Here is a 12,865-nt window from a genome sequence, read left to right as displayed (position 1 = left end):
ACCTTTGGGTAGTGAAGGGCGGGGTATAAATCCAATCTCCTCCTCCTCCTCCTCCTCCTCTTCTTCTTCTTCTTCTTCTGCTTCTGCTTCTGCTTCTGCTTCTTCGTCTTGCTGTCTTAGCTCCCGTTTCATCTGCCTTAGCTCTGGTGAATACCACAGTGCCAATTTGGTACGAGGGCAAAGAGGGCGCCGGGGAGTGACCTCATCAATAGCTTTGGAAAGATGGTCCTGACCAGTCTTCCACTAGCTCCTCCAACGGGCTACCAGGGGGAATCAGATCCCATAGAGCTTCCTGGAACCTACCTGGGTCCATTAGACTCCATGGGCAAGCATAAATTTGCTCGCCAACTAAACAGGGAGGGTTAGGCAGGGATAGCCAGGCTGTCAGGGCATGGTACTGCATCAGTAGTAATTTGGTCCATTGTAATCCCCGAGGCAAAGATAAGATCCAGCATGTGGACTGCTTTGTGTGTGGGATCTGAAACAAACTGGGAGAGTCCCAGTGCCACCATGGACTACACTACGACCCTGGCCTGAGAGGAGGTCACATCATCTGCATGGATATCCCCCAGAACCAATAGCCTAGGGCAGGGGTGTCAAACTCATTTGTTATGGGGGCCGGATCTGACATAAATTAGACCTTGTTGGCCCGGCCCATGTGTGTCAGGTAGTGGAGATGTAAACTTTATAAAGGACACAGACAAACACAATTAAAGGTTTTTTAAACTTTAAATAACACATTTCCAGTGAGTTCAACACCCCTGGCCTAGGCTACTCCAACACCCAGCCTGATATGGCCTCCAACAGACCCGGTAGGGCATCTGCTGGTGCAGTAGGTGGATGGTACACCAGCCAAATGACCAAACTCTCCTCAGTCTCCCGTACCAGACCCACACATTCAATGCCAGCACAGGCCTGTAGCCAGGATTTTTTTTTAATTCAGGGGGCCTTTAAATAAGGGGGGACCCCGCACAGACACCACCAACACACCTCCAAGGGAGCACCACAAATAAAATAAAAAATTGGAAGTCGGGGGGGGGGCTTGGCAGTACGTGGGGGGGGAGATGCCCCACTGTAGCTATGGGCCTGGCCAGCAATCTTTGTCTCCAGGAGAGCCCTAAAAGAGAAAGCCTCCCAGATGAGCAATGCCACTCCCCCGTGATGTAATGGGGACCCGCCCTCAGCCCTTGGGAGACTGAATAGCTGTTCTGTGGCTCGCAAGCCCCTGTTTTTGCCTGCCCCCCCCGCCTGGCCTCTGTCACTTCCACCACTCACTGAATTGACACCACCTTCCTAGAGGGACACTGAGACCCCTCTGGCTGATTTCCCAACCTGGGAAAATGGATATCTCAATCTTTGGATTCTCCCTGGAGAGTTGCCAACCCCTCCGATTTGGGCTTGTTTGAGTTCCCTGGCCTCCCTTTGCCTCTGGTAGCATGCTGAGTGGGGAGGACTATGTGGTCAAGGCACTACCAGGCTTTATAATTTTAAAAGATTTATTTTAACTATATACAAGTTAGGCACAGAAAATAAACACAGGCACATCAAGTCAACCTGGGCAGAAAATAAACACGATCTAAACGCAATTCCTCTGTCCCCTACACACATCCTCTCTACCTCTATAGTGGGTGGCTGCAGGCCAGGATTTGCTTTCCCCCTCCTGTCATTGGAGAGAAACTCCAGCCCTCCTCAGGACTGTTTACCAATACTGCTAACCCTCCTGGCTGTCCACCATGATTTATAGTGGCCTGGACTGACCACGGAGTGTTGGTAGCAGGAGTCCCACCTGTACACATCCCTTGAAACTGCTGTTCAAACTTAGGCAAAGGCCAAGACTAGGCTGAGACTAAAAGCCTTCCTGGAGGGCCAAAGCCTTTATCTGTCAGGCTCCGCCCCTGAGGTGGGTCCATACTTTACTGCACTTTTCCCCTAAAGCTGCTGGGAATTATAGGAAGGGAGGTATGGCAGCCCCATTGTTCCCTATGGAGTACCTCCCCCCCCAAGAGGACTACTAGACTGGCAGCCATTTTAAGGTACTGCTGCCTCTGCCTGGCAGCCATTTTGTTACACCCCCATCAGTCCAGGATTGGTGAAGGACCGAGAACCCTGGGGGGGGGGCAGCTGACTCAAGGTGACTGTTCCGCCCTCCCTCACCCAGGTTTTGGTTATGCAAGACAGGTCTACTGCCTACTCTACCAGATAATTCTGGAGAACAGAGATTTTATTATTGATAGACCTGGCATTGCACAGCACCAATGTTGGAGAAGGGTAATCTTTCCTATCCCCACAGCCAGCATCTCTCGCGATGGGATGAATGTTGGAAGGGGTCCGAGTAGCAGGGGTCATTTCATAGAAAAAGAGGTGCAGGAGCTCATTAACATAACTTATTTGCATCACCGGAAGTGTGTTAGAAGGCAACACCCACCGCTCAGGCTCCACTGGACTGTTTTGGATTGCTAGCTATTGGGGGGGGGGGGAACCTGCAGATCTGTCCTCACAGAGGAGGGAGAGCTTGTACCTGAACAAAACTTGGTCTTAAAGACTGTTTTGGATTGCTAGCTGGGGGGGGGGGGCAGATCTGCCCTCACAAAGGAGGGAGAGCTTGTACCTGAAGGTGGGCCGTGGGGGACTCTGCAACTTACCTGGCTGCTTCTTGCTCCTCATGGCCCAACTGAGGGCTGCTGGGAGCAGGGGGCGGGTCTTGTTGCATGTCCCCGCCCCCTTGGCTCCATACTAATGGAGCTCTGCTCCTGTGCGCTCCTGCAGGAAATGACCCCTGCCAAGCAGTACCATATCTCTGACTCCTTTCCTTTAGTTGCCTAGTCCCACCACCATACCTCCCTTGTCCCATCAACACTGGGATCCCCAACCCCAATGTGGCCTCCCCCATCAGATCTTATTAGTCAGAAACTAACCCCACTAATATCTGGAGGCAAGCTTGATGATATCACAAACTGACCAAAGCCTAAGCCTCCCTCTAATATTAATATACTATCTCCCAACCCACCCACCGTCCTGCTCAACTCTACTACAATCCAATAGCTTAACTACAATCCAATTAAATCACTGACATGCTCAAATTAATTTAATTAACTAGACAAAATCACCGAGATGCTCCAATGAATTTGATTAAATAGACAAAATTCATTAACAAATTCATACTAGTAGGGGAAAATTTAAGAAATAGGCTAGGGGACCAATTTACTACTACCCACTATCTCCATCCCTCTAACCTCTCCAACCCAGCCTACCGACAGACAATCCAATAAATTGATTACAGGAAATACAAAATATAAGAACCCAACCTAATCAATTTATACTGATATATCTAAATCAATTAATTAAATTCCTCACAACTCATTTAATAGGGAGCTAAAGTGCAGGTTAAGGTGACAGATCTTAAGCAGGAATAAAGTGCAATCCACTGTATTAAAGGCTGCAAATAAACCCAATAAGAACAACAAGGAGGCATGGCCTTCATCTACACTCATACTGAGGTCATCAACTAAAGCAAGTAAAATAGCCTCTGTCCCATAGCCTGGCCTGAAACCAGGTTGAAATCCATGTGATCATTGCTCCTCCAGTTTCCTGCCTTTAAGCCTTGCATTGGTACAAGAGTTTAGGAGTATATATGATTTCACCTGGCAGTCCCCTTCATATCCTGTGACCTTCTATGATTAACGGGGCTCTGTGATCTTTTAGTAATGCCTGTTTAGGGTATCACAGACAGCTGACATTGTAAATTAATGGTGGGGAAAATTCTGCCACCATGAGCACCTTCTGCTTGCACAGCTATAGGATATAGTCTTCAATGGTGATATTTCAGTGGCCAAGATACAAAAAATTGAGTATGTATTTTCACCTGAGACTTTGGCCTTGTGTTCTCAGTTTTCCTGTGCCATATGGCAAATCTTGTTTGAATGGATGGTTTGCAATCATAGTTCGGACAGCAAGTACAAAACATAGTTTGTCAGTTCATATATAATGGCAGTCTATGATTTGTGGTAAACAGAAAGCAACTGAGTGTGAGAGTGTAAATTTAGGGGTCATAGCTTAGTGGCTATGCTTAGTGACTCTGCTTTGCTTGCCAGAAGGTCTCAAGTTCAATCCCTGCCATCTCCAGTTTAAAAGACCAGATAGCAGGTGATATGATAGACCTCTGCCTGAGACCCTGAAGAACAACTGCCAGTCAGAGTCGTTGATAACCTTCATAGTCACATGGTTTGACAATAGAAGAGAATTTTACGTTCTTAAATTTATTTCCCATAATGCCAAATGACATCATGCAGCCATTGTAATAATATGATTGTTTTATCTTGTTTTTATCTGGTTTTATATGTTTAATGTATCTCGGCACATAGTGCTGCTAAATGTAAGCCGCCCTGAGCCCTTTTGCGGGGAGGGCAGGATAGAAATCTAATAAAATAAATAAATAGACAAATTGGTCTGTAAAATGTGAAATAGTTATGGTAGAATAAGAGTATTTTTGCCTTGTTGAAATGCTAATAAAATACCATGACTGATTTTTTTCCTGTTCAGCTGCACACATTAGCATGTTGTCATTTCTGTCTTTCATAGTGGTTGAATCCTTCTTTCTGAATAGTGCTACAAACAACTACCTAGAAGTTGAACTTTGCCCGTAAGTTGAGGGATGAAAAATATCCATCTTATTCTGCTTATAGCTGAAATTTTCAAACCATCATAGGGGACCTTCCTACATCAAGGAAGAAATAGTTTGAGTCTCCTTAAACCTGTGACAACAGATCCTATTTTACTGGTAGCACTTGCTGTTGCTTTTGGTCATGGAATCAAGATATTTATTAAAGAAGAATGTCAGGAAGGTACATTTTGCAACAAAAGTATTACATTTAATCAGCCATAGGTATAGTGCACAGCCTATTATGCTGAGCTGACTTAGCAAGGGGTACTTCTTCCCGAAAGAATACCAGGCAGGAGACCTTCCCTAGAGAGGCAGGCGTCAAAATGTACCCTGTCCTGCTAAGTACCTGCACATTCCTATAAGCCACCTTAACAGCAGGAGACACACATTTGGATGAAGAGGGGACTATGTATGCATTCTGGGATCAGTGAGAAGGGTCAATGATCATGTGAGAACCACTTCTGGTAACTGCATTTAATAGGTGGTGGCCAGAGCAAGAGGTGACAAAGGAGGAAAGTACTTAGGTAAGTATTATATATTCCCATAAGATGGCTCTCCCATTAAATGGCCTGTGGATAGTTTGAAATTAAGGGCACCTGAACACATGCCTATGCATGAGACTCCCTGGGTGACTAAGGTCCAGTTACTCTGCCTGTCTAACTTACCTTATGGGATTCTTGTGAGGACAAAATGGGATAACCCATATTTGGGTTCCTTGGAGAAAAGGCAAGATACAAATATGAAGGAGAGCATTATAATATGTTGTCGAAGTCTTTCACGGCCGGACTTCATTAGCTGTTGTAGATTTTCCAGGTTGTCTGGCCGTGGTCTTGGCATTGCAGGACCTGACATTTCACCAGTAGCTGTGACTGGCATCCTCAGAGGTATAACACAGAAAGACAAAGTACTATCTGTGTCAAGGTGAGAAGAAAAATGGTAGGCAAGTTACCTTGACACAGAGAGTACTCCGTCTTTCCGTGTTATACCTCTGAGGATGCCAGTCACAGGTACTAGTGAAATTTTAGGTCCTACAGTGCCCAGACCATGGCCAGACAACCCGGAAAATTTACAACAGCTAAAGAGCATTATAATATTGGGCCTTTGCCATTACGAATTTACAGATACATGGCTACTTGGGCTTCCATGTAGTTGCAAGGAGCCATCTGGTCTCTTGAGTCTAAGCACAAGGTCAATTATCATGTAATGTGAGTTTTTCCACCTACGAGCTTTCTGTAATACTTTCTTTCCATACCCCACTGTGAAACACGCTAAACGTTTCCTTGACAATATTGTATCCCTATGAAACTTGTTCTGACAGTGTCATTGATTTTTGTTTCCTCTCTTGTTTTTATTTTCCTAGGCATGGTCAGCATCTTGTATTACGGCTCTCTGGAGGAGATTGCCTTGAAGTAAGTAGAATTTCTGTAGCTATTAATGCTTAATCACATGAGTTTTGGTTATGATTGTTTTTCTGTATTTCTTGTGTTTTGTGTTTTTAGTGATTTAAACATTTATCTGTGCCAACATTATCAAATATATGCATTCATCAGTAACTTTGCTCTTCTGTATATGAGTGGGTTGAGACTTATATATTTCCCAGCCAAAGTGTTTTTCACTGGGGATGACAGCAAAAGAGCACAAACAGGCCATATGCCTCCCACATAATTTCCTCTGTAGCAGCTGAATTTCTTTGACTGATAATGGATGTATTCATATGGACATTACATTGAGTGGTATCCTGTCATTTCATTGAATCAGCCAAGTGTGTCTTGCATCAGTAGAAGGGTTCTTGTGCCAGAGCAATGCACAGATGCTGACAGAACAAAATGCTAGGATTCAATCCACTCAATGCACCAAAGGTGTAATTATTACTCAATATGAATCCTTTAAACACCAATAGTGAGACAAGGCAAAATGTGCAATGTTTAAATTCATAAGATTATTAAATATGATGACTAGAAATCTCTAAAATGCAATTCTTTTTTAATTGAATGTATTTAAGAACATAAGAGACGCCAATGTTGGATCAGGCCAAAGGCCCATCCAGTCCAACACTGTCACACAGTGGCCAAAAATACCAGGTGCCATCAGGAGGTCTGTCAATGGGGCCAGGACATTAGACCCCCCCCCAAGTACCAAGAAGACAGAACATCACTTGCCCCAGAGCCCCTATCTATACCTTGTGGCTAATAGCCACTGACGGACGTCTGCTCCATATGCTTATCTAATTCCCTTTTGAAGCCGTCCATGCTTGTAGCCGCCACCACTTCCTGTGGCAGTGAATTCCATGTGTTAATCACTCTTTGGGTGAAGTAGTACTTCCTTTTATCCGTTCTAAACCAATGTGATAGCCGAACTGTCTTATCTACGACAGAAGCGTTATAGATACTAATTTTTGGTGGTAGTGCCCAGTGTATACAGGATGCGCAACCCTCGGAGGAAATCCAGTTACAAATGGAGACGAGGCTAATATCTGATGAAAGCAATTGGTTCCTTTTATTTCCTAACTCTAGTTCACATACATACGTAAAAACAGATTCACACACACAAGCAAGTTCCTCAGTTGTTACAGAAATAGCAAATAGTTACTTTTATACTAAAGGTATGGGGAAGGGAGTAGCAAATACTTATCTGATCAGAGGCTTGATCTTCCCAACGAAGAATAGGTGAAGCAAACAGACTAACTATAAGTATTCTACTGCACACGGTTGGAACCAGCCAACACGTATGGACCTCTAGGCTGCAGTCCACGAGGTCAGAGAGGAAACAAAGGATTATAATAGCAGCGAGACTATAAGTTACTTAGTTAGGGAAGAGAATGGCTAGCGGGGTTCAAACTGTTGAACCTCACCTTAAATAGGGGGGCTTTTGGGGGCTGGCAGTGATGCCATCCTCCTTGCCCTTCCCACCTGTGGTCCGTCCCAGGACACTATACTATTGGGTACTAAATAATGACGTGCCTCGGGGGGGGCATTTGGTAAAGAGTGTAAAGATGGTACCAAGGCAACCTTGGATGTGTAGAGCAATGTGGCTTGGTCTCCTGCCATAAAACGACCATTGAACAGGAAACTGTCCTTTTTGATGCAAACCAGATATCAGGGTTACGTGTTGACCAAGAGTTCATCAATGGTGGTTATGTCCATGCCAGCTGTTGTTTTGCACTGCTGGCAATGTCGATGGGGTTTCTTCTCCAGGCTGAGCTGTGTCTGTGAGTCAAACTCCATTTGCATAAACAGCAGGCCAGGAGCTTTGCAGGACACAGCGTTTCAAGGCAAACAGCTTTCTCCCCAGCCATAGGAATTCACCACCACAGTCCAGGTGTGTGCATGTGTGTCAACAATCACAAACATACATACATTTACAACAGAAATGACGCACAGGCTTACAAACTGCTCAGCAATTTCATGGAGTGCCCACGAGTTCTTGTATTGTGAGAAAGGGAGAAAAGTACCTCTTTCTCTACCTGCTCTATCCCATGCATAATCTTATAAACCTCGATCATGTCACCCCTCAGTCATCGTTTCTCCAAGCTAAAGAGCCCTAAGCGATTTAACCTTTCCTCATAGGGAAAGTGTTCCAACCCTTTTATCATTCGAGTTGTCCTTTTCTGCACTTTTCCCAAAGCTATAATATCCTTTTTAATGTGTGGTGACCAGAACTGCACACAGTATTCCAAATGAGGTTGCACCATTGATTTATATAGGGGCATTATGATATTGGCTGATCTGTTTTCAATACCCTTCCTAATAATCCCCAGCATAGCATTGGCCTTTTTTATTGCAGTCACACACTGTCTCGACATTTTCAGTGAGTTATCTACTACAACTCCAAGATCTCTCTCTTGATCAGTCTCTGCCAGTTCAGACCCCATCAATGTGTATTTATATTTAGGACTTTTGGCTCCAATGTGCATCACCTTGCACTTGGCCACATTGAACCCCATTTGCCATGTCGACGCCCACTTGCCCATCCTTGACAGATTCCTTTGGAGTGCCTCACAATCCTCACTGGTTTTCACCACCCTGAACAACTTCGTATCATCCGCAAATTTATTTGTACTAAGTTACTTGATTATTATTTGACAGTTGTTTAGCTTGTTAGAATGTCCGTTCTACAGGATAATCCAAAATGTGATCAACGAATGTCCAATGATAATTATATACGAGTAACTGTGAGATAATGGTACCCATATCTGCTAGTTTCTTAAGATCAGATACAGGTCCTTTGGTTAAAGAGTTCTGCAAGCCATTGCAAATCGTGGCATAATCAATTCAGTTCCACTAAATGGATGGAGTTCCATGTTTTACTTTGTGAGGAGAATTATCCAATCTTCCATCCCAATCCTCTTCTTTCCTTCTGATTTTTTCCTGTCATAGTAATTACAGACAGTAAATTTCATTTCATCATCTGCATTAGTGTTTATTTATTTATTTCATTTATTTATTTAATCACATTTCTATACCGCTCCTTCCCGAAGGCTCGGAGCGGTTTACACATATATTTAATCATCTAACTAGGGCCACATATATTCAGGGGAGATGTATGCCTTACCAGGCATCTTAAGCAGCGTAGATCTTTCTTCTTTCTGAGGCGGGTCTTGCTGGAACCAAGCGGTAGTGTCTTTTTTCCGGCGGAGGTCTGTTCTCTTTGGCTCGGCTCCCCTGGGATGGCCCTCCGTGGTGTGTGGGTGCGCGATGAGTTGCACTGGTCTGTTCCTGCAGGCTCCGACTGCGCTTACGTCACCACGCTGCCCGGAGCATGCCTCCACGAGCTTCCTGCCATTTTTGCCGCCGATCTGTCGCCATGTTCTTTTTCTGCCGGCTCGCTCGTTGTTCGCCGCCACCGCTGCCCTCCAGTATTGGAGGTAGGATGCCCCTCTACTCCTAAGGAGTGGGTACCCATTTGTCTAATCACCACTTTTTAAAGGGCTTTCGAGCCGCTGGGTAGGGAGGAGCTAGGACGAGGGCTGAGAGCTCACTCCGGCTGCGGTGGGACTCGAACAGCTGTTAACATCTGTTCGGAGATAGATTACTTGCAGGCATTTACTGCCTGTTCCACCGCTCCCAGTGTTTGTAACATAAATCATAGTAATACAGTTAAGTAATGCTAGGACATCTGCAAATCACCAACAAATTGGTTCCATGGAGTTTGTTCTAGCAAATTAATCAAAAACATCACCTGTTGATGCATCCGTTGTGTTAAAGCAAAGCTTTTATTAAGCTATACATTTATTTTGGACTACGTAATTCCCCTGTTTTAATACTAAGTCAATACTCCATGAAACCATTATAAGCAATACATATCTATGTATTTCCATACAATGGGGAAAGATTATTTTACATTTCAGAACCTAATAATGATGGGCTATGTAATGGAAATACGTAACAAATTATTTGCATATAAGCACTTTATTTTTGCATCATCATTTTAGAATCATGTGTACAGCATCCATATGGTAGCATATTATCTCACTAATGATATTTATTTTAGTAAGACAGGAAACCTGTTATATCTGTTCAATGTGGTAGGAATTATGTGGTATACATTAAAACTAATACTTATTTCTTCAGTTGAATAGGATTTACTTGTCCTCTCAGAACAGGGATTAAGTTAGTTATAAATAAGAATAGCTTATTCCAAGAACTCTTCATGTTGTAAAAATTAAATTGATGTAAGTATTATTTATCGCTGCAGGAAATATTACCAAGTAAATATGAGAGCAGATGTGGCATAAAGTATTGGACATGGAAAGAGGATCTCTAGTTTCACATTTTGGCTCTGCTGTGAAGCTATAGACATTTATCAAGTTGCAATAGGTTGGATCTTGCCAGCTTTTTCGCCCTACTGCTCAATTCATCTCCTTAAAACAGCCTCTGTCCCACATGGCTTTTATCCATTCAGGTCTATTGACCCCCAACATAACATTTTTAGTGGTCAAAAATGAACTATTGTTCCATTTTCACCAGCAGAAAAGTTGGGCAGATACAAACCAATGGCTCCAGTTACAAGAACTGCAAACAAGCTCCTATGCTCCCTTTTTCCTTCTCATGTACTGATTCCCTCTTCCATTTCTGTCTTGCTCTAACCATAATTTTCAAAGATTTCTGAATCGGGCAAGCTATGGTTAGTATATACGCTGGCTAGATGCTCTGCTTTACCTTCTGCAGTTCTTGAGGGCAAATTCAAGAAAACTCCCCGAAATGAGAGGCTGTGCATGTGTGCGTCTGGGGAGATAGAATCCCAGGAACATGTGTTCCTAAGATGTCCATTATATAACGAAGCTTGCACAAAACTTATTGGTCCTCTCTTGGTTGGCTCCTCGGATCAGGATAAGATAGAGAAATTGCTTATAAATTCTGATCATATAGCGCTACACCAGATAGCGAAATTTTGTTGTTTGGTTGTAAAAGCTCATCAGTGTTCAGGCAGCCACTTGGGTTAGGAATGTTTGTTTTTAATCTAATTGATCTTTTTATTCTTATTACTTAATTTTTTTAAGACTAAAATTCTGTCCTTTTTTACACCGTATTTCTGGTTTTAGAGTTTAAAATGCTTGTATAATTTTACACAAATAGTTTTACCATCTGGATATTTTAGACATTGTAATCTATTTATATGATAAATATTTGTAGGTATGGTTTTATATTGCTGGCTATGCGCTGTAATAAATTCAATTCAATTCTATGGTTAGTATTGTTCTCTACATCATATACTTACATCTTGCACTGTCCCCTTTTTAATAGATTCAGCACATCATTCTTGATTTAAATCACTGTTTTTTTCTTTCCCCCCAAAAGGATTATAATCATAGTCTTGATTTAAATCATTCCAGTCTGCTACATGGTATTGCAGAACTATATATCTACAGTTAACTGTGTTCTAATTCTAAGCAGTAGTTTACTTCTATAAGAATACTGAAAGCAATTAACTGCAGAAATCCTCAGGAGGTGGCATAATCTATTGAATCACACACCCTAAATAATCCATTTTCAAACCACTTTTCCAACTGGATTTTACTGTGGCCCAATCTGCATCTAGCATTTGCTCTGCTGCTTTACCAAACCCACATTGGAACAGAAATTGCCCTCTGCATTGCATGCCACTTTTACCTTGATCGATTGTTGGACTTTATGTCAGTGCATGCCACTTTCACTTCATTTGATCTCTCAGTTTTATGGAACTGTCTGCATAGATTTATGGCCGTTTTATGGCCATTCAGGGGTGACTCTGCAGTCAGTACAGCATTGGCCCAGGATATTTGAATGTGGTTTTGAGCTGCATCTTTTTCTGTTCCAGTGTGGGTTTGGTAAAAAAAAAAATGAAGCAAATGCTAGATGCAGATTGGGCCTGTGTGAATTGGCAAAATACAGGTCAAATCCATATTTGTCTTGCTGGTTTCCTGACATTTTTGCTGCCGTCCCCCAACAAACTGTCTACATTTGCATCCAGTTTCATGCTGGCAGTGCGCCAGTATAAAAATCAGTGTCTGCATATATTTGATGTAATTAAGCTAGTAGGAGGATCTCTTCTCTTGGGTTTTTAGTTTAGAGCCAGTTTGGTGCAGTGGTTAAGTGTGCGGACTCTAATCTGGGAGAACCGGGTTTGATTCCCCACTCCTCCGCTTGCACCTGCTGATGTGACCTTGGGTCAGTCACAAGCTCTGGCAAAGCTGTCCTTGAAAAAGAGCAGTTTGTGTCAGAGTTCTCTCAGCCCCACCCACCTCACAGGGTGTCTGTTGTGGGGAGGGGAAGGGAAAGGAGTTTGTAAGCCGCTCTGAGACACCTTTGGGTAGTGAAGGGCGGGGTATAAATCCCATCTCTTCTCTTCTTCTTCTTCTTTACTTTATCCCATAAATGTAGTTTCCCCTCCCTTTTCTTCTGTTATAGTTTTTGTAGTGATATAAAAAATAATAAAAAATCCCCTCCGGGGGCTAAAAATAAATAAATAAATCAGTGTCTGCATATGTTTCCCGCCCTCTGGTAGTGACTGCATTGTCATAGCCGCTCCGCTCTGGTTTAAATGAATGCTGATCTTTGCTGCTCTAACCCCTCCTTTCTGGTTTTGTTGCGCTGTCAACTTAATGCAGACATCTTTGAGCTGTTGCTCCGCTAATTCTTAAATAATTCCAATTGGTGGCGCACAATCAACTAGGCGGTAACTCATGGTTCGATTCCAACAGTACTCTTTTCTCTTTTTACTAGCTAG

At 43.2% G+C, this 12,865-nt stretch overlaps 1 protein-coding gene across 1 annotated transcript in view; it reads left to right on the top strand.

Annotated features, from left to right (window-relative positions):
- The window catches only part of LOC107105880 (UPF0462 protein C4orf33 homolog), a 43,784-nt gene that overhangs the window by 20,260 nt on the left and 10,659 nt on the right, over positions 1-12,865 (top strand). Inside the window, exons 4-5 of the mRNA XM_015405930.1 lie at positions 4,579-4,639; positions 6,021-6,069. Coding sequence (XP_015261416.1) covers positions 4,579-4,639; positions 6,021-6,069 — 110 coding nt within the window. The remainder of the gene's footprint in view (positions 1-4,578; positions 4,640-6,020; positions 6,070-12,865) is intronic.

The sequence above is a fragment of the Gekko japonicus genome, unplaced genomic scaffold, assembly GCF_001447785.1.
Source record: "Gekko japonicus isolate JY-2015 unplaced genomic scaffold, Gekko_japonicus_V1.1 scaffold1641, whole genome shotgun sequence".
Lineage (NCBI taxonomy): Eukaryota > Metazoa > Chordata > Lepidosauria > Squamata > Gekkonidae > Gekko > Gekko japonicus.
The sequence above is the reverse complement of the archived record's forward strand: the minus strand, read 5'-3'. Positions and strand labels throughout refer to the sequence as shown.